Consider the following 23,174-nt stretch of genomic DNA (forward strand, 5'->3'; position numbering starts at 1 on the left):
CTCAACTATTAAAAATCTGATTTTGGTCACTCAAATGTATAAAAGCGAGATGCTAGACCATTCTGTTAGATTTAGCCGATAACTTCATCGATGTGTCCGTTTGCGCGATTTCCAATACAAAAGGCAGGGTCAATTTAGGAAGTTGAAAATAGACCTTTTTCTTCTTGTTGTATAAAGCTAATAAAGATTACTTTACCAACTATTTATAAAATTAAAAAAAATTGTTTACAGAATAGGCCTGAAAAATAGATGCAGCTACAAATATACCATTACACGAGTAACTCTAGCTCAGAAAAAAAAACAGCAGGAAAGAAAAGAAGAATTCAGCTAAAGAATAAGCACACAAACTCAATACCTGCGATACTGAATGGGCATATTAGTAGCTTTCCAAATGGCAATTTTCTCAAAAGCTTCAATGGGAAGTACAAAATGTGCATTAGGGAAATTACAATGTCCTCCACCATCAGCTTCAAACCCATAATTCGGAGCACAAAAGTTAGTCGCAGTAACAATAATGGAAGTCCCAGGAATACACCATCTCAGGTCCTCAACACACCTAACTTGAAAGCAAGCTCCACAAATCTGACCCTTTTCAAACAGGACTGTACTGAGTGCAGCTGTGGCTTTCCCGTATCCCATTTTCTCCAGGTCCCCATAACCACAAGCCCCACCAACCGGGTCTCCCGGTTCCGCGGCGGTGTAGTAGGTGGCTCTGGCGGATCTCCACTCTGTGTAGGAGGAGGGGGTGGAGGAAGAAGGGGAGTAGTGGCAGTGGGAGCGGACTAGCTAGGGTAGTGAGGAGAGTAGCGTGAATGCTACTCTCAGGTTCTAAATTGTCCTTGTCTTTTGTATTGAAAATCGTGTGGACAGACACATCGATGAAATTAACGGCTAAATCTAACAGAATGGCCTCGCGTCTCACTTTTATGAACTTTAGTGGCCAAAATCAGACTTTTAATAGTTGAGTGACCAAAACTCGACGATTGCAAAAGTTTAGTGGCCAACCGGATAATTTGCTCTTCATTTGTTTGTAGGAGGTACCGAGTTTCAACATCGATATTGGAGGTGCATTTGAAGAAAAAGCGACTTATTTGATGTGCATTTAATGCCCAAAAATACTATGGCTCGCACAAGAAGGACTCGTATTCATACTCTACACCTTCTTCGAGCGAGGAACGAACTCCTTCACCTGAGGAGTCACCAGTTGAGGAATCCTCTTCACCTCAGTCCCCATCTCGCTCTCGCCAGGAGACTGCGTCTACTAGCCGCGACGAGCCGTCCCCAGACTATGATACCACGCGATTCGCTTCACTCGACAATCAACAGTGGTACGAGGGTGGTTTAGACAAAGAAATCATTATTGAAAAATATTTGGCACCGGAGGTGGACGACCACTACAAGATCTCCACAGCATTCAAGCGACTTGGATGGAAGGATATTCTACAGTTGCCCAAGCATTACTATCCTAATTTGGTCCGGGAATTCTACGCCAATGAAGAAGAGAAACAGAGCCACAATGGCAACTTCATCGTCTCTTGGGTTCGAGGCAAGAGAGTGGCTCTCACTCGGGATAAAGTCGCCCAAATCGCCAAACTCAAGAACGAAGGAGAAGATGTCAAATTAACCAAAGAATTCAAGGCACGTGACCCATGGCAAGTGGGAGAAGCTGTGGCACGTCTTAAGGGTTAGTCCCGTGAGTGAGGCAGTTCGAAAAAGCTCACCGTATATGCCAACTCTTTCGAGCATAGATACCACCTGATCTTCTATCTCTTCACCTTCAATGTGGTACCAAAATGGAGTGAAAAACGGGAGCTCCGCAATAGTGATCTATACTTTCTAGATAAGATGATGCATGGTATGGGTGGGCAGCTTACTGGAAGTCCTCTGCCCAGCATCATCATCAGTTACATGCGGACCACAGCTCGCATGAGAGCCGGCGAAACTTGTTTTGGGTTCCCTCGCCTGCTCTCCCTTATTTTTGAGAAGTTCAAGGTTCCTCTTGGAGTCGAACGAGCGTTTGTTACTAGGTCCGCCGAGGAGGTCAATGCCTCGATACTCAAATCTTTGGGTATCCCTACGGATTTTGGAGCTTCTTTGGTGCAGGATGTTGGAGAAGCATCGACTTCCGCTCAGCCTCCATCTCACATTGAACCACAACAGGAAGCTCAAGAGACGGAGGCGCAGCAGACTCTCCCTCCTCCCATTCCACGACCACCACCTCCTCCGAGATCGAAATGGCAGGAAATCCTTAATGCCATCTATTGTATGGAGACGAGGGTCATGGAGTGAATCGATCAAACGGAGCGACGGATGACAGAGCGATTAGATAGATATGATCGCCGTCTTCGGGCGATGGAGGATCATTTCCATATCCGCCCCTCACCTACTCCGATTCCTGAGCCAAGGGCCGACGAGGAGCATGAAAATTGTGAGGCGGGTGGTGGTAATGAAGAAACAGAGCTTGGCGACCCTCGACATAATTTACTCCATTTTCAGCTTTCATTTAGTTTTTTTTTAGAATTGGTGCTATCTTTTTGTTATTTTCCTGGATTTATTAACGCTTTTGGAATGGTCTCACCTCTTCATGGCTATGTATTTCCTCATGTAGACTAGTACAAATTGGATGTTTGTGAGGTTTGTCGCTTCAACGTACATCACCATTTTTTTTATAGGGGAGTACTAGTTTCTTTTATCTCTTCCACAATGAGGACATTGTGAATTTTCAGTGTGGGGGAGGATTACTTTATCTTATGGGATGATTATGTTTTGAAATGCATGATTTTAGTTGTTTACAGCTTAGAAATGTTGGAATCATATTTGGAAATATTGTTATAAGGACAATTTTCTTGAACTTTTGGCTGTTGGCAAGGAGTTTTGTCCATTTATATAGGGAAACTCTGTCAAAATTTTTGTAAAATTTTTTTCAATATTTCATTCAAATAATGGCCAAAATGTTCAATTTTAAGTGCCTAATTCTTCTATTGGATAAAATGTTATATGTATTTTGGGAAGGTTTAGTCCTCATTTGGCTTGGAATTAGTTATTATGCAATTAGGATTTTTTATATTTTAGAAAGTATATTAAGTTAAATAAGGAAAATTATGCTTAGAATTTCGCATGTTTAATGACATTTTTCATTTTTACTTAATTTTATAAGTAGGTGATTGATATAGTCAAAACAAGGCCAGATTCATCCTGTAATTATGCTCAGAGAAAAGTTTGAAAATATTACCATTAAATATATATATATTATTATTCTACTCCAATGATTCACATACTGAGTAATCGGGGGTTGGCATTTACAAATGTCGACATTCGTGTAAAAAGGTATTGGAATTAAGAGTATGCTTAACAATTTGAATAAGTGAAATGTTGAGTAACCGGAAATCTTCACCTAAAAGTGTCAATTTTCACGTAAAAAGGCATTGTCACTATTTAAGTAAAATGAAGTATAAATAAATCCCTCTTAGTTATGAAAATTTTGATGGATATATGATGAGAAAGACCATAAATTGACTATGTGAATTACTTATTAATGAAATTAGGTTAGAATGAGAGTTTGAGTTGAATTTGTTGAAATTAAGGCATAATTATCTTTCTTTAATTTGATATTATGAGTATTTAGTGTAACTTGAGAATTGGCATAATGATTGGTTTCTAGGTTTTTGAGAAATTAAATTTGAAAAAAATACATATATTATTTTATTTCTTGAATCATTGTAGTAAGTTTTGTGTGAATTGCTTGAGGACAAACAATGATTCAAGTGTGGGGGAATTTGATAAGTGAATATTTAACATACATTTTGTACAAGTTTGGCATGAACTTTTGGTATGTTTTGAGGAGATTAAAGCCATATTTGAACTCTTTTTGGTGATAATTGCTTAAATATTGTTTAAGTGTTCAAAACTTGATAAATGAATGATTAACGCATTAATGTTGTGAAATTGTGAAGGATATTGATATATGAAATTCATGCATGAGATGAAGGAAATGTAAGGATCGTTCGAAGGATAAAAGTACAAAAGAAACCAGGAGCAAAAATGAAGAAGAAGGAAAGAAGTAAAAAATTGAAAATTGACCAGCATGGATCCAAGCTCGGATCCATGTGCACAAAGGGCAATTTGAGCCCTCATCTGTACTTCTGGAGTAGTGGATCCGAGTTCGGATCCATAGAGAAAGGCCTCGGATCAACAATGATCCGAGCTCATATCGTTTTTTATCCGTCGGATCCGAGACTCGGATCTGCCTCTCTCTTCTGCAAGTGGCACAGCCGTTTTTCTCACCTTTCACACAACTTTCCAGCTATCTTGGGAAAGAGAATTCGGTGGCACATGCTTCTGCAACAAAAAGGAAGAGAAAATAAGTTATTGACTAGTCAAAACAACATATCTTTTGACTTCCTTTACAAAATCTGAGTGGTTGAAATTATGAAGAAGAAAATGTGTCTTTCTACCACCTTTTATGCAGAAACACAAGGGAGAAACCAAAGGGACCGGAGGTAGCTAGTTTTTCTTCTGGTAACAATTTTTCTCTCTAGTTAGAAGTTCTTGAGGAAGCACTTGGAGATTTCATTGTAATAATCTTGTACAAGACATAGCATAAATTTGAGGGATTCACCATTACTTGGCTAAGCTTTCCTTTGTCTTTCTTGGACTTGTACTTTATGATGTTTTGTATTAATAAACTTGTGAGTTTGATTGTTATATCATTCATGAGTAGCTAAACTTCTTTATCTAGGGAGTAGATGAAACTTATGACTAAATAATATGAATTGAATGTGATTTACACTTGTTGTATCTTGTATTAATTTGTCTATTTGTGTAGTTGTAATTACTTGTTATTGTTTGATCACCAATTGTAACGGCCCCACCTCCCCCTAGTGCGTATCCTAGGGTTTAGCGAGTCGCCTGTCCAACTATCGCCAGGACTCACTCACTCGTATCTCACGCATACATCCATGACAATAAATAATATCGCAATTCAAACTTATAACATATATCAATGCACAAATCCAAGTACAAATCATCCTAATCGAGTGATAGCGCGAGTACAATTTAAAAGTCAAAACATCTAGACTACGCTAGTCTGTACAAGTCTCACGCCTCGCTCGTACCCCCTGTAAAGAAAACAAATGGCGTGGAATGAGCTAAAAACTCAGTGAGGTTCCAAATAGCAAGTTAACCATTATTTAAAAATACAAGTATCAACGTAGCAAAAGTGCGAGCATAACAAGTTCATAAAAGTGAACAATACACTTCAAGCAGCCAATTTCAAAATGAACGAGTGTAAAATTCTTTTTCTAAAAGAAATAGTAACACTACGAATACCAATCAAAATATAAGGATATGGATGGCTCTCAAGAACCAAATTCCCGTTGCTTCACCGAGCTTGATCAAGTATTAGTTGACACTCCGTCAACTTTCACGTAAAGTAACTAATCCAGTAGTACTTCGCTTAACTCCAATCCGTCCACCATTCAACACCTTTACCGGGCCCGAACACCAACTAAGCACTGGAGGTAATACTCGAGTATACCGATTAATCGAGGAGATAACACTCCACTCGACATCACTAACTACCCATGGTTCGTTATCTAATCGACCAACCCTTTGCTGGCTCGACTCGATTAACTAGCCAATGGGGTTTGAGTCCCCAAGAATTCGATGAGATAACCTCTCCAATCGACTGAATCAAGATAAAAGTATGGAGACGGGAATGAGAGGTAACTCCCACTCGGATCGAGTGTGGTACATACTGCCGCTCAGTACTTACAAGTCAAATACAAGTATATCAAGTTAATTGCAATAATAAACGAGTACATATCACATTAGAGCAAGTGCGATAAAGTACACCCTTACCCGACCATACCAATCACATATCATTCGATCACATTAGTCAAGTAGTGAAACCAAGTTTCAAGTTCAATCAGGTATTTGGAAGCACTCACCAAAAGTCTAGTGCCTCTCAAAAATCACGTTCCGGTCCAACTCTTTGGTTGGAGTCCAAATCTGCGATAAAATATCATTTATGAATGTAAACCTTTCTAGAGTTCGAAAAATAGGAGTTTCGCTTCAAGAAAATTAAGTAAATGCAACTCGTTATGTAATATTCAAGATACTTATCAAATTCCGGAAAATTCATGCTCGCTCGTTTAGTTTCGGTAAGGAAGCGGTTAAAACTTTAGAACTCCCATTGGAGTCGAAAGAACGAGGAAAACATATTTCAAGTAGTCGTTATTTCCATTTTCTCAAGGGTACAAGTTCGGCCAAGTTCTAACTTATATACCTCGATAAAAGAAGACGCAAATATCCTAGATGGTTCACGTGGTATTCGCTCTCAAGCCTTACTCAAGTCGCAAGTATATCAATCTAGTTTTCGAGCGTAAATTTGGGCAGCACGCCCTTTGTATTTACCTATTTTCCAGCCATTTATGGCTTCATTCTTTTCCTCAATCAATCCCAAAGTCACCCACAAAAATAATCTCATTTCAATAGTCATTCAATAGACTCAAGGTTATACAAGTACAAAATCAAGTTAGGAAAATGTCCGGAAATAAAGTTTAAGTCATAAAACAAAAGACAGATTTGACGTCGCTTAGCGGAACGGACACAACCAAAGCTATGCTTATCAGATTAGGGTGTAATTTATATCTTTTCGAATCTAAGATAAAGGACTACAACTTTTATAAAGACTACTCAGTCCAGTTCGTAGTGTATCCAGGTCAAAAGTTCAAATTACAGAACCAAAATCTCACAATCAGGCTAGTTAACCGCACTATGTTTAAATGACAATAACTCAGGATACTGAAGTCCGATTGAGACGTTTTCAGGAGCGTTGAAAAGCTAAGACATAGCACTACAACTTCTGTGTTTTGGCCAAATGCTAATTCAGTACGAATCAGGGTGAACAGACGCGGTCAGATTGGTGAAATGTCAAAACTGTCCATGAAGCTCTACCTATGGCAGTCAGGGGTATTTTTATCATTTCACGAGCTACAGTGCTTGGATTGAGCTGAAATTTTACAGGCAGCTATAAAACATCATTTCATACACCTTTTATGTTTTGTACTAAGTCTAATTCGGCTTCCATCATGGTCAACCAGAACCGGGCAGAACAGGGTAGTTTGATTTCCAAATTCTGAAATTTGCACCTTTACTCTAAAAATTCATATCTAACAAGTGCTCTATCCTCAAACCCACCAATGACTAGCTCAATAACATCAATTAAGAGGTAGATAACCATAATCAAGGCTGAAAATAAACCCTAGCTAAACATCCCAACATATCATTTAACCCATGAAATTTTCCCCATAAATCCATCAAAACTACAACTTTAAACTTCTAGTTTACACATATAAGAAGTAGAGGGAAGTTTCTTACCAAATTCACCTTAATCCCTATGTAAAGAAGCTGCCAAGACCTTCCTCTTCCCAAATCACTATACCAAAACCCTTAAACTTCCTAGTTGAGCACTTGTATGGTGTAGTTTCCAATTTAGTTGGCTAGAACTCAAGATTTGAATAAGTTTGGAAGCAAAAATTGAAGAACTCTCTCTTGTTTCTCTCCTCAAGTGGTTCGGCCAAGAAGCAAGGAAAATGAAGGAATTTTGGTCAAAATTTGATTTTAGGAAAGTTAAAACAAGTTCAAGTTGATTTTAGGAAAGTTAAAATGAAGGAATTTTGGTCAAAATTTGATTTTAGGAAAGTTAAAACAAGTTGGTCAAAGTCCAACTTCCATAGATACCTTGACACTTATTTTTTTTTTCTAGAATTTTCTCTCTTTTCTCTTGGTCAAATATTGTGGCTGATGTATAAGATATTTTGAGGGTTAATTAGCTGAAATAAAATGAGAAGATTAAGGTAATAAAGTATGGGTCAAGTGGTGTGTTCACCCGGTAACAAACGGTACCCGTCGGTTCGAGCCGATTTTCCTTAAATCGCGTATACTAGAGTTTTAACTTATAATTCACTAACTTATTATTATCACTTCTAATCACACACTTAATATCATCTAAAACTAACTCTTAATCACCAAATTTGATCCACACTCCGTACCGATTAGTCACACTACGAAATGGCGTAAAAATTCTAATTTGCGATAACTTGAAAAAGAAAGGAAAAACCCTTAATTCTATGTTCATTTGCACTTTTTGTAGGGTGATTGGGTAGTAAGGCTATTATAAAGTAATAATTTCCAAATAAAAACGAATTTTAAGAAAAATATAAGAAAATTTTTCGGTCGTCACACCAATAGCATGTTTATAGTTGTTATTATTCAATGAAAATTAGTAGTAGCAATGTAAACACATGAGTAGAGCTTAAGTTGTATGTTCATAAAAATAGAGGTACACTTAAATGGATTACTTAGCATTTCATGAAGAAAAACAGAGTAGAACTAGTATTTCACCAAGAAGATAGGGAAAACTTATCTTCTCTAGGTCATTTTATCATGAGAATGAGATTTGGTAATATTGGAAATGAATCCCTGGTTTAGCAAGAATAATAACAAGAGGTAAATCTATTCATTTGTGTTGTTTGTGCCATAAGTGGAATCTATATTCCTAGATTTAAGTTTTTATTAAAGAATTCTCCATTTGTATCTTTTAATTTATTAATCCAGATTTATAGATAATAGCATTATAATCTTCTTGCTCAGATTTATCGTAAGTCTAAATAATAGAGGAAATAAGGACCTAGTACTTGTAGACTTTGCCCCTCGTGGGATCGACCTGATGTTTGCCCAAAACTACTAAGTGACCTATATACTTGCGGTCCAACGGGTAAAATTCAAAAATAAACTTGCATTGATATAAAAATTCCGTCAAAAGTATCCGTCCATTTCTCCCATTATGGTACCGAGTGCTAGTAAGCAAGTGGTGGAGCAAGTTGTGCACTCTCATGGTGATCCTTCAACTTCCACTATTTAGGTTGAGACATTCAGCCGACCACAAAAAGAAACCCGCATGCCAGCCCAATTTCATGATTATATTGTTGGTAAAGATGATGATTTAACTGATGAAGCGATTGTGAATTTTTCTCTTTTTGCAGATTATGATCCTGTCTCATTTGAAGAAGCTGTCAAAGATGATCGTTCGGTTCATGCAATGGATGAAGAAATTCACGCCATTGAGAAAAATAATACATGGGAGTTAACCACTATCCTACCTAAAAAGAAGCCAATTGAAGTGAAATGGGTATATAAGACCAAATATAAGCCAACAGGAGAGGTGGATCACTTCAAAGCGAGATTGGTTGTCAAAGGTTATAAGCAGAAGACAGGTATTGATTATTTTGAAATTTTTGTACCAGTTGCCAGACTTGATACGGTTCGTATGATTGTATCACTTGCTACAAATAATTGCTGAAAAATTCAGCAAATGGATGTAAAATCTGCATTTTTAAATGATTTTCTTGAAGAAGAAGTATATGTTGAGAAGCCTGCAGGTTATGTTAGAAAGGGTCAAGAAGACAAAGTATATAGATTGAAAAAGGCATTATATGGTTTGAAACAAACTCCTAGAGCTTGGTACACTCGCATTGATACTTATTTTGTTGAGCATGATTTTCTGAGATGTCCATATGAGCATACTTTGTACATCAAATTCAACCCTGAAGGAGATGTTCTTATTGTATGCTTGTATGTGGATGACTTAATATTTACAGGCAACAGTCCTAAACTAATTTCTGAATTCAGGGAAGCCATGATTAGTCAATTTGGGATGACAGATTTGGGATTGATGTCTTATTTTCTTGGCATTGAGGTTTGTTAGTTGGTTGGTGGAATTTTCATTTCCCAAAAGAAATATGCAGGTGATATTTTTAAGAAGTTTAAGATGAATGTGGCTAAACCAATGATGACCCTGGTTGAAGAAATATTGAAATTAACCAAAGATGGGACAGGTGATTTTGTTGATGCTACTTATTTTAGGAGGTTGGTAGGGAGTCTCAGGTATTTAACTTCTACGAGGCCTAACATCACTTATAGAATTGGTTTGATTAGTAGATTCATGGAATCTCCACTCCAATCTCACTTGCAAGCTGCTAAGAGAATTTTGAGATACATTCAAGGTACGCAATCTGACGGTATATTTTATTCATCTTCATATGGTAGCAACCTTGTTGGATATACAGACAGTGATTGGACTGGTGACACAATACAAAGGAGGAGCACTACTGATTATGTATTTTATTTGGGATCTAGTGTATTCTCTTGGCTTTCAAAGAAACAACAAGTAGTTGCTTTGTCCACAACAGAAACAGAGTACATGGCAGCTACAAGTAGTGCCACTCAAGCACTTTGGTTGCGGAGGATGCTTGGATTCTTACAACACAAGCAAGATGGTCCTACCAAAATATTTTGTGATAGCATGTTTGCTATTGAGTTGACAAAAAATCCAGGTTTTCATGGACACAGCAAACATATTGACATCAAGTATCATTTTATTCGAGAGTTGGTTCAAGAGCAAGAAATTGCCATTGATTATTACAGAAGTGAAGATTAAGTTGCTGACATTTTGACAAAGCCGCTCAAGTTGGAGATGTTCATGAAATTGAAGAAGATGCTCGGCATGGTGAATTTGAAGATCTTGATTTAAGGGAGGCAATGTAGGAGTTAAATCAAGATTATTATTATTTGTTAATTCCTATGCAGTTGGTCCTGGTTTCTTAGTTACGGTTGGTTTCTTAGTTATGTCGGTAGTGGTTTTTAAGTCCTAGTCCAATTGTATAAACTATAAAAGATTCCCTTTGTGGTTCGGAAGCTAAGTTTTAGGAAACTAACTAATCTATATATACCACTACAAATCGTCTTGTTTAGTGCGCCATGAGTTGAGAAGAATAAGATTGATTGGTGCCTCCTAGAGCTCTGCTTGTTTCCATCTCTTGTCGTTGCTTTTTCCTTCAGTTTGCTTTTCCGCTGTCATACTTATTTCTTTGACTTTGAGATTTGTCTTGATTTGTTTATCCTGTGGGTTAGATTCCTACAGACTTTAAACCTCTTGCCAAAAAATTCAAAAACCACTCGCTGAGATAGTACTCATCTCTTAAGCATAGACTGTTTGTTTCCCCTCACAATATTGTTTTTTATTATAGCAAGATTGCGATTTATTTTTACGAGAAAATTCCAATTTTGATACATAATGTTCAAGGGATGGAGACCAAAATGGTCTCTTTTGGATACACGTTAGATGAAACAAATTTAGCAATCAAAGTTTGGAAGGTGAAAAATTTGGCCCTTGATGATTTAAATAATAATTCTTTTTCGTAAGTAAAATTATAAAAAAAATTCAGTCTGCACAATGTTTTCTTAGAATTGTCATAATTTTTCTTTTTACAATGCAGAAACTTCCATTTCAAGTTTAAGATGGAAAAGTACTGAAATGGAAAATAAAATTGAAAGAAATAGATTTCAGTGCATGCAAGCATAAAAGCAGTGGAAAGTACTAAAAATACTTGATTTTGGAAGCACATATAATGATGATATGTAGCTTAGGCATAAATATATCATCGCATCCTATATGCAAAGTTGATTAAACATAAGAAACAAAATATTTTTCTTTTTGATCTACCTTTCTTTTGCAATTCGTAGAATCCTTCATATACTAATAAAAAGTAATTTGACTTTATTTTTGGACTAACTTTTCCTCATTTCTTCATGTTTTATAAATGTTCGTCCAATGAAAAATTTGAAGATAATTACGTTTATTATGAAAATCTTTGAATGAGGGGCTGAGTATTTTTTTTTGATAATAAAACATATTTCATTATTACTGGAAATCGTCCAACACAATTGAGATACATTGCTACCCTGATGGCAGATAAACATGCACTAAAATTATAGATCTGCAACTTAACAAATACATAAGATTTGAGAAATTAAAGACAAATCTAAAAAGTACCATAAAATTGAAAAACATTTCATCATAGAATAAGTTGCTGCAGCTCTCTTTGTGCATGCCGTAATCATTAGATCTACTAATCAACAGTTGTAAGGTACAATAAAGATGGTGAGATTTGCCGAGATTGATCCAAATCTGAAATATTCCCTCAGATTTGCTATCCAACTGGTTCAAGCTCAAAACTGAAAGTGAGATCTGATGAGAAGATTGAAGAAATTGTAGATCTAACATATAGATCTAAAAAAACTCCAAGATCTGAAAAAGTAAAGAACAAAACTAAATAAAACTCTCACTAAGATAATTTAGAAGAGACTAAAACTCTCAATAGGACACCTTAGGAGAGAAGAAAACTCTCACTAGGATAACCTAGGAGAGACTTTATTGAATGAAAGGAAGAGCAAAGGACAAAGGAAGAGGAAGGGTAACCTAGGAGAGACTTTAAGGCCAAGATCTCCCTCCTATGGAGGAGGAAGGGTAGAGGAGAAAACCTAGAGAGAAGGACGAGAATCCCTCCACTAGAGAGGGAGAACTCTCCGAGGGACTGAGTATTTTTGTTATTATTCTAAAGTTGAACAATTCATTTATTCATTTATTTGCAAATTAGGATTTAGGTTGCAAAGGTGCACAACTTAATATTTTGAGTCTAAAAAAAAAAAGTCAGTGATATTTACGCTACGTCCTTCCCCTAATCAAATTGATGGCTAATAGGGTACTATATTGGCAAAGGACCAAGCGTCAAACTTTCCAACAGACACAAAGGATGAAAGGACCAAGGCCTCAAGATTTCAAAATTTCTAGCAAAGAAATTAGAGACTTCACTAAACTGGAGAAGTATTTGATTTAAACTCTTTACGTGTAGAATATGCAAATTTTATTAGTAGTCACAATCTGAACTATGACAAATATGTCAAATTAACAAAGTTGATGGGAATGCTTTGACTTTGTCATATATATAATGAGATTTAAGGAGTGGGAAAAGAGAAATTTGAATATAAGAGTTCTAAATCCTGAGATCTTATAATTATATCTTGTGACTTCTTCAAACTCATATTGATTTATCTCTTTTCGATCTTCCTTTTACCTCAGTTGTTTCCTTAATGCGATTTACTTCATCATGTGGTTGGTTTATGGGAATAAAAATTAATGAACTACTATAATTTGGAGAGCTATTTTTCAAGCAAGTTTTACTGTAATTTGACTTAAGGAGGATAATTTTAGTATTTTTACTATAGAATATTTTGCTATTAAAATTTTTCCTGTGAAATAACACCACTAGGTACTTAAACTTATTACCATTTTCCTACAACTAAGTGTTTTGTGCACTGAAAAATGTTATACCAGTAAGGTCCTGGTATTGTATTGTAGTTTCCAAGGTTCAGGTTACTGTCGTGCAATATACTAGCTAGGTATTTCAATTAAATATTTACCTTTCCAACCTCAATAATAAAACTCTAAGTATTATGAACACCATTGTGAGCGTTGTTTGTGTTCGGGTTGTACTACTTTGACTCTAGCATAAAATGTATTACATTTTTTATATCAAATTGATTCAACTTCTTCTCGAGTTTTTCTTATGCCACATTATTTTTGTTTTAAATCAATGTCTTTCTAATTTTATCATGTATAGCTAGTGACGGATTTTTGTTATAAGTGCAAGTTTAATTCCAATTTATACCCATTAACTGCAAGTATACAGGCCAAACTAGTAGTTTAGCGCATTAATCGAGTCGATCCCACTTGGAGCAATGTCTACAAGTATTAGATCCTTATTTCCTCTATTATTTAGACTTACAATGAATTTGAGCAGAAAAATTATATTGCTACTACCTACAAATCTGATTTGAATCTGGGAATGTAGATTCTACTTATGGCACAAAAGATCCAAATGAATGAATTTAACACTTATTACAACTCTTGTTTAACTAGAGATTCATTTCCAAAATTGCTAAAATTTCATTCTCATGATAATAAGGCTTAGAACAGTCTAGATTTCTCTAATCTCTTGATTAAAACTAAATCTGCTCTTGTTCATGCATGAAATGCAACATTAATCGACTTGAATATATTTCTATTCTAATGAACCTACAACTCAAGCTCTACTCATGTTATTCCATTATTATTACTAATTCTCATTGAGTAATAACAACTATAAACCTGCTATTGATGATCAAACAACAACAAGTAGTCAACATGCACAAGAAGACAAGTTAATACAAGATACAACAAGTGTAAATCTCATTCAATTCATATCACTTGGCCATAAGTTTCATCTACTCCCTAGATATAGAAATTTAACTACTCGTGAATGATATAACAATCAAACTCATAACTTCATTAATGGAAAATATCTCAAGTTACAAGTATAAGAAGGATAAAGAAAAACTTAGCTAGGTTAATGGTGAAGCCCTCAAAATTCTGCTATATCTTGCACTAGATGATTACAAGATGAAGTCTCCAAGTGTTTCTACAAGATTTTCTAACTAGAGAGAATGTGTGATAAGTGACTAATTTATGTAATAATTGTATGACATTTATATTATTTTTAGTCACTTTGGTTACATTATTGGAAGAAAATGAATCATGTTGGCTATAATTGGTGTAAAATGCTTTTGCTCAATTAAGTTAGGTTTTTATCACTTTTTACTTGGATTTTGTGTATTTTGACAGTTTTGACACATTTTAGTATTTCGGCTATAACTTGAGTTACAGTGATCGAATTGAGATGATTCTTGAACCAATTTGAAGATAAGCGATAGATCTACAACTTTGTTGAGAACATCGAAATCCAGTTTGAAGGTTTTCTAGGTCAAAAAGCCGAATTACAGTAGGTAATTTCTATTAGTCGAAGCTGAAATAGGGCATTGAGCAGTCAAGGGTATTTCAGTCATTTTTTAGCCTACACAAATCCAAATGAGGTGATTCTTCATGCATTGGAAAGCTAACTCAAAGAGCTACAAGTTTTATGTTTTGGTCAAGAGTTAAATCAGCTTCTATCATCAAGAAAAGTTCAGTTGAAGTTGAGGCAAAATCGGAGCAGAGCTGAAAATTGAACAGAAATTGCACAAAAAGTCAAGGTAGCAATCCGGCCGGAACTTGACCGGATTTATGGCCGGATTTACACAGAAAACTCAATTTCAACTCTATTAAGTCACATGTAATGCTAGACATGTGAGAAACATTACCAACTGTAAAAGGGAGGTGTAAACCTCATTTTCTTGACCACCTTTCATCTTTATATAGCTAAAACTTGCAAGATTGAGGGAGATACGGGAGAAAACTTGGAAGTGCAGAAATGTAGTTCTTCCATTTCCTTAGTGTAGGAGAGTTTAGCTAGTTAGTTCATCCATTCTTATATATTGGCTAGATTAGGATGAAGATGGAGATGAAGAAGGAGGAGTTGAAACTCAAGTGACATGAGTTATCTCTTCTTTAACTCCTTATCTTTTGTACTTGATTCTAAGTTTAGTTAATATACAAGTTCTGGATTTCATGTTTGTTATGTGCTTCTAAAGTTTATGCCTTGGGTTTGGTTGAACTTTCTATGATTGTTAGTATTTATTACTTGGCTATTTGATTGCTTTGATTTGAGCAAGTTATTTAGGACTTTAACTCTTTAAATCATGATTAATCTGGTACCCTTAATTGTGACTATCTAAGGTGTTGTTTCTACAATGAAAATTGAGATTTAACACTGGTTTAAGAAGTGCTAAACGTAGGGAGTAAACTCACGAGAGTAGAGGTGCACCTATGTGGTTTTAGTGATTCATTTCATGTAATTTTATTGAAGAAATGAACTTGTAGCTGATTTCATAACTTGTAGCTTATAATTCATTGATAGTCTAAATAATAGAAAAGCTTTAGTAGTGTCGGTAATTGCAATCTTCCCTGTGGGATCGATCCTTAATACCCTATACTCATTCGCGATTCGTATACTTGCGATAAATCGCGTGTGGGGTATTTAGGAGTTTATAAATGTAAAACTTGATTGAGATGAGTTTAATGTTATATGTATACCCCTCTCACGTCAAGTTTTTGGCGCCATTACCGGGGAAGATTTGGCAATATCTGTGTGAAGAACAACTTTATTAGTTTAGACATTGTACTAGTTATAGTGTGAATGTTATGTTCTGTTATTTTAGTGTTTATTATGTGTATATGTTTTATAATCTATTATTCTTACTAATCTTGCTCTTAAGTTGTTTAAAAGTAATTTTAGATAATGAGGAGGGTAGGCTAATTTGGAGGACAATGCATGAGAAGTGGAAGATCGGGAATTGATGGTTACCAAGTGCAAAGCTCCTTTGATAGAGGTAACCAAGAAATTACCAAAGGTATGTCTTTCGAAGATGGTTTAAAGTGTTTAAAGTGTTTAAAGGTATGTCTTTCCAAGAAATTACCATTATGCATGAGATTGAGCAAAAGAGGAATGATAATACTTTTAATTCTTATCATATGATTTATGACTTCTGTGGAGGTTATCATACTACTAATACATGTATACAAGTATAAAATATGGATTATTATGATGAATTAGGACATTACAATCTTTATTTTGATCAATATGGTCCTAAGTGGAGCAATTCTTGTGCTTATGGTTGGGATAATCAATGTGCTAATAGTGCTTCTTCTTGTTTTTATGATTACCAACCTGAATATGTCCAATATGAATCAAAACCATCATGAGAGTTGGCAATAGAAAGGGTAGCTAATGATTCTAAGCCATCTTGGGAGTTAGCTATAGAAAAATTAGCTAAGTGACTTCCGACCGTTTTGATAGGATTGAGGAAAGAATAGATGAATTAACCTCTCACTTTGGTAGAATACATGAGCAATTGAATGCATTGTGTGAAGTTATTTCTTCTAATGATATGCAAAATGATCCTAGCATGAATGGTGAGAATTTTGTATGTGAAAATGGATTGCATTTTGATGAAAATGATGAATTTTAATTGTGTTTCAATGAGCAAATATCCATTTCACATGATAATATCTTTGGAACTAATTTTGAATCTCAAGAAGTGAGTTTTAATGACTCATTTTTCACCTCTCTTGAGAAGTATATTGAAAGTATAGGTTATAAAAGTATTGTTGCCTAAGATATCCTCATTGCATTTCCTTTGGTGAATTCTTAAGTGGTGCATATTCAAGGTAATATCTATGAAACACTTGGAATAGGTAAGTCACTTCCATTTCTCACATCATTAGATCAAGTGGTTTTTATTATAAAGTCACCTTTTAATGATCTACCACGACCTCTAATGGTGGATTATTCGTTAACAAAGCCTCATTGAAAAATGAGGTGATATAGTCAAGCTAATGACTAAAAAGAAGCGCTTGTTGGGGCAACCCAACGATTTCTAGTTTTTTTAGTAGGTTTTAGTAATTTGATTAGTATTTTTGTGTGTTTTATAGGTAGCAATGACAGGAAATCATGTGAAATCATTTCAAGTGCAAATAAGTTTATAAGAAATGGAGACCGATGTGAAAAGGGAAAGCTTAACCTTTATTTTTGAGTTTACAATGCTTAATTTCATGATATGAGGTTCAGTCAGTCATTTGCATGAAGTTGAAGTGAATTCAAGTGTTTAAATGTGTTCATGACCTATTTGCACTCTTTTGACAATTTGAGCACTACCATGTGCATTGGAAGTGTTCAAGGAACTATTTGATCCAAGAACCTCAATCCTCAATTTGCATTCTACATGTTTTTGATTTGTTTTGAGGTGTTGAAATTCATGTTTAAGTCACTTTCCATATGTATAAAGAGTTGAATTGTTCAAAATTCCATTGTAGAGTACGAATTAGAAAGTATGTTTCAAATTGGGGTCAAACTGAAAATTACAGAAACTTGTGCAATTAGTACAGATTCAATGGATCCGAGCTCGGATCCATTTCTGCAATCAAAATTTTTTTTGCAGCACAATCCGGCCAGAAATCCGGCCAAATTTTGGCCGGATTCATGGTCGGATTAACAAGGGAGGACCGAAAAAATTTTTTCCAACTCACTAACCAGAATCCGGCCAGATTCTGGCCAAACCTCTTGCCAGCCGGATTCTGGACAAAATCGAACACTAAGAGGAATCCTGTGACGCCCCCACTTCTCCCTAAGGCGAAAGAAAAGGTATCCGCGGGACGCCTGCCCAACTCTCGCCAGGACTCGGTACAATCCACAATTCAAGACTAGGAATACTTCAAATAATTTCAATACATAACTAAAGTACTCCAAAATATCTCAAACTTACAATTATGTAACTTTCCAACTTAAATACAACCCAACGGAGAAGGGTACAATAGCCATCCGTTATAATATAATTTAAAGTTTTCAAAAGAAAACAATCTAGTACTACTCACGAGCACCCTTGGTCTCGAATCCTGTAAAAGAAAACCACAACGTGGGATGAGCTACACAGCCCAGTGAGGTTCCAAGACACTCTAACAGTTCAAATAAATCAAGTAAGTTGGGCATATCATATGCATGGTTCAAGGTTATACAATGGCATGAAATCATGAGGTGATAATCATTGTACGAGTAATTTGAGACATTTATCATGGTATGAGACATTTATCATGAGACAGTTATCATGGTTTAAGACATTGGCATGTATAGTTCACGAGTGATTGGAGCTTATTACAAGTGCGAGTAATTAAGCATATTACAGGTATGGAGCATTAACATGAAATAGGTATCATGATATGAGTACATTGGACAGGTAACAGGTATGGAGCAGATCACCGGCATAACTCAAGATTTCATGTTGACATTTTAGCATGAAACAATTATCATGATATAAGGTAACAATATACTGTAGGATACGGTGTTCCAGTGGAACTCTGTCGGTCATCTGCACCTTATGACTTCCGGATCCCCTCGGTTTGACTGGCCATCACCTTATCCCTCCAGTGGTAATACTCGAGTATACCGAAACGGTGGCCCAGGGTTCCAACCTACCCGACCGAGCCCAGTCCTGGCTCGAGTAGGTCAGTAACCAAGGGCAGGGCCCAAGTTCAGCTTAGAGCTTACATCATGCACAGGTAACCAAGTAATTCGACAAAAGGTAAAATTCATCATTTGAGTAGGTCGAGTGAGGTAAAGTACACACTCGCCTAACAATGATGGACAGCTTCATATAACATGTGATTCATGATAATCAAGTAATCAAGTGGATACTTAGTACGTAAACACATAAGCAATATAAGTTGATTTCATGGGAGCATGTAATTCACGGGTATCGAATAGTCATGTAGATTGGAAATCATGTGAGCAAATAGTCAAGTAATCAGGTAGTCATGTGGGTTGGTAAACGATTAACGGTTAACGGTTGACGGTTAACGGTTGAGTATTGACGGTTATTTGACAGGCATTTGCCATATTAATAGGCCATCATTGGCCGTTATCCCATTTTTACCATATGAGAGTCGAGGAGATTCACTCCAACGACGTATGCAACCATAGCATACCAAGTCATGTTATTCGAGCATTTCCAAGCATGAGTTATTCATCTCAAACGAGAACGAGTGCGATAAAGTACACACTCGACCCCATTTTTCAAAACCAAGTAGGCTAAGCAAGCAATCTAGCAAGTTAAGCATGTATCAGAGTTCATATGGTCATTTGATATGGTTAATCATTTAACCAATTCATGCCGATATGCAATGCAAGTATACATTATTTATATAGGCATGAGTATGGTAAATACTTAATACATAGTACTTAACACTTAATAATCATGAAATGAGCATGTCCTAGACTTATTCAATTACGTATTCCTATATGGAACACTCACCTAATCCAAAACAAGCGAGTGATTCTCAACAAGTGTTTAGGCGTCCGCTCCGAGTTCCTCTTGGAGATCCCCTCGGGTGCCTGAGCAAACAATAATCAACTACCACTCAATATCACTACAAATCTCTAATTATCGAGGAAGATGGTATGCTAGTGCAATCTAAGAAAATCTTATAAAAATGAATCTCAATTACTCGTAAATCGAGGTTCAAGAGGAGTTTCTTAAAGTACATGAGCAATAGAGTTTTCATTTTGGAAATCAAGTATAAAATGTTCAAGTAATATCGAATGAATAAGGAGTACTTGAAAACTCCATTCCCTTAGAAACAGGACAGTCATCTTTAAACGGTTGGTGCAGGGTACTCGGGTGGAATTAGGAGTTGCATTTTATACCAAATGAAAGCTGGGAATGTCTAGTTTCCAGTGCCACAAATGGCACTCGATTCTGACCTCGAAGCAATAATTATAGCCGAAACAAGATGACTGTCCAGTAGTGATGGGAATCATTTTCCAGTTTTGGCAGATTCTAAAATTCAACATGCACTTACCCAAATCACGTAAAATTTTGAGAAAACTTTAAACACAACCTATATTTCACATTTTCATCAGAAACAAGTCAATTGGACTTCAAGAAAATACACTAAAATGCACGAAAATAGTAGGGCAGAAACGGCATCTTCACATGCAACTCCTCATTTGACTTCCTTTTCATTTTTTGCCACTTAACTCTACTAAATTAGCACTTAATCAACACAATCAGCATCCAATCCTAGCTAATCAGATCATCCAAGTCATTGTGGGATTTCATAGAGCCCACTCACCAATTTTTCAACAATTTAAAGCTGCCCATAAGAATCCAAGAGCTCATGAGTGAAATCTATTTTTCATAAAATAAGAATTAAGTGGTTGATCATTACTTACTTCCTTAGAGAACCAAGACAGAAATTTTCGGTCACTTTGAACTGAAGAAAAACCGTGAGAGGCAGCTCCTTTCCTAGCTTATCTTGATCACTAAGTGATTTGAGAGTTGCATGTAAAATTTGGAGGGAATTGAGCAAGGAATTGAGGAGAGAGGGTGGAGGAATTTTCTGGTCTAGCTCTCCCTTGGCTGCTCGGCTGTTTGTGCGTAGGAGAGGAAGGAAACGCTGATGATATGAGCTTCTAATGGTAAGCTTATATGTGTGGCTCAATTGTACTCAAAGCTGTCCACTAAAGTAGTGCACGTCCGCGTACGTTTCGGCTCGATTTCTCGCGAGTTTATTGCACTAGTGTTCTAAACCTCTAATGCACTTGCATTCATATTATTATTATTCACTCTTAATAGCCCCAAAATAATGGCCTAAGGTTCCTCAATTACTCGCGTGCGTAAAAACGCATATTTCCAATTTAAGCGCGAGATAATGAAATTTCTAAGAAGTTTCTATGACGGTAAAATAACGAATTAATCTTTGAACACTTAAATGTAAAAATACCTATTTTGAGACTAATGCACAAGTCTCCAATTTTTCAAACTTATTGTATTCTCGAATCGATTATTTATTTCAGTCGCGTATTTACTATTTTCACTTAACGAGCCTTCAGGAATTCAATTTCGAAACGAGTCACTTTTAAAAATATAACTAAGCTATGGGTACGCTTAATTAGGTCTAAAAAAGTTAGAAAATAATAATCGGAGCATTTGGCCAAATAAATAATTAAATGAGTTAGAAATAGGAGATAAGTTAATTTTGCAAGCCCTCACAACCTCCCCTCCTTAAAAGAATTTCGTCCTCGAAATTCATACCTTCTATAATCTCAGACAACTCTGAACCGTGTGGTGCGTTCATGTCATGCGCTCTTTCAGACGCCACTGGTCGGTTCCTCCTTCCATTGACTTGTCAAGAGACAGTTCCATTTCCCTGTTGAGCAGTAGTTTCTCGTGGATTCCTCCTTGGACAGTCATGAACTTTATGGTTGGTACTCCCACACCCCATACACTTTCGTCCCTTTAGCCAACAGTTTTCTTCAGTGTGATTCGTCCTTCCACAATATCCACAAGTCGGACGAGGTGTTGTGACCTGACTTGTTTGCGAGGTTTTCTTTGATCGTGTTTGTCCTACTGAAATCCCTCGCGACATAGTTCCTTTTGGTTCCTTTACCATGAGTGGTGCATGAAGTAACAGTCCTACTCCATCCACTTCTTTTCTAACTTTGGGTGGTGGTCCATTTTTTTCTAGTGTACTGTCAGATGCATCTCTTTTCCTTGTTTGAAAAGCTCTCAGTTGAGATTTTGTGCTTTCTACCCTTTGCGCTTTTTCGAGAGCGTCGCTAAATGTTTCAACCTATGCTGCGGCAAGGGCATCTTGGATTTCCAAATCTAATCCTTGGATAAACTGTCTTATTCTCTTTCGTTCAGTAGCCACCAATTCTGGGGCATATGTAGATAATTTCGTAAAACGTGTTTCATAGTCAGCTACGCTCAAAGTTCCTTGACGAATCTTTATAAAATCATCTTCTCTCTTTTCTTGGACAAGTGGAGGAAGAAATTTCTCATTAAATTCACGTACAAAATTTATCCAAGTCCTTGGAGTTTGATCCCTTTCCCACTTGTTTCTTATAACATTCCACCAGGCTCGGACTGCTCCTTCAAGTTGAAATACAGCAAAGGTGACTTGTCTCTCCTCGGTGTAATCCAAGATATCGAATATATTTCTTATATTCTCTAACCAATTCTCAGCCACCTCTGGATTAGGTCCTCCAGCAAACTTGGGCGGGGAGAATTTCTGAAATCGCTCTAAATCTCGATTCTCCCATATTTCTTGGTTTTCACGTTGGTTTCCTTGTCCAACACCTTGACCTTGTTGAGTTACTAAGAGCTCTAGGATATCCGTCATGCGAGTTAAAACTTGTCCCATTTGGTCATTTCCTCTCCCAGCACTTAGCTCGGCATTTTGGTCAATATCAGATCCATTATCTACTCTTTCATTTCGGGGTTGTCTAGGTTGACGTCCCTTTTGTTGTCCTCTAGTTTTCATGTTCACAACTAATCTATACACATATGTATAAATCTCACACTAAATCATAGTCGAACTACACACATATGCCAGTAACAACCTTTAAAGGAAAAAAAATTACATATACAAATATCATTATCACTATGCAAGTAAACACAAACTAGAGTTCATTAAATCATAAAACAAGTCATGGCCAAGTAAAGTTCATGCCAAGTCAAAGTCAATAACAAAATAAACAAGTGATTATCACAAGTACATTCATCTCCAAGGCGCAAATTCTTAAGTTCTACTCCCGTCGTCTCACTATAAAAGATCACAAGTAGGGATTCACTAGATTAATTGGAACTAGACGATTCTCGTTCCCTAACATGCTCGATTTCAATCTTACCATAAGGATCTTTTGGGTTATGATATTTTTCATCTCCCGTTATTAATCATTATGCCACCCCAACCAAACCATTAGTGGTTTCCTGTAACCATTCTCATGAAATATCAATTCATT

General features: G+C 36.2%; 1 protein-coding gene across 1 annotated transcript; it reads right to left on the reverse strand.

The window, feature by feature from the left end:
- Positions 1-348: 348 nt before the first annotated feature.
- LOC113770790 (expansin-A13-like) lies at positions 349-1,234 on the reverse strand. The gene is made up of 2 exons (XM_027315374.1): positions 1,160-1,234; positions 349-786 (listed from the first exon to the last, which is right to left on the reverse strand). Exons 1-2 carry the CDS (start codon positions 1,232-1,234, stop codon positions 349-351), a joined length of 513 nt encoding a protein of 170 aa, XP_027171175.1.
- Positions 1,235-23,174: the final 21,940 nt, after the last annotated feature.

Source organism: Coffea eugenioides, chromosome 1, assembly GCF_003713205.1.
Source record: "Coffea eugenioides isolate CCC68of chromosome 1, Ceug_1.0, whole genome shotgun sequence".
Lineage (NCBI taxonomy): Eukaryota > Viridiplantae > Streptophyta > Magnoliopsida > Gentianales > Rubiaceae > Coffea > Coffea eugenioides.

What these genes read in the sequence shown, in the direction of transcription:
- LOC113770790 (XM_027315374.1), bottom strand. Translation starts at nt 1,234, where the DNA reads ATGGGGACTGAGGTGAAGAGGATTCCTCAACTGGTGACTCCTCAGGTG. An exon ending in TCGTTCCTCGCTCGAAGAAG is followed by an intron (nt 787 to 1,159) that starts GTGTAGAGTATG and finishes TCACTACCCTAG; the next exon opens with CTAGTCCGCTCCCACTGCCA.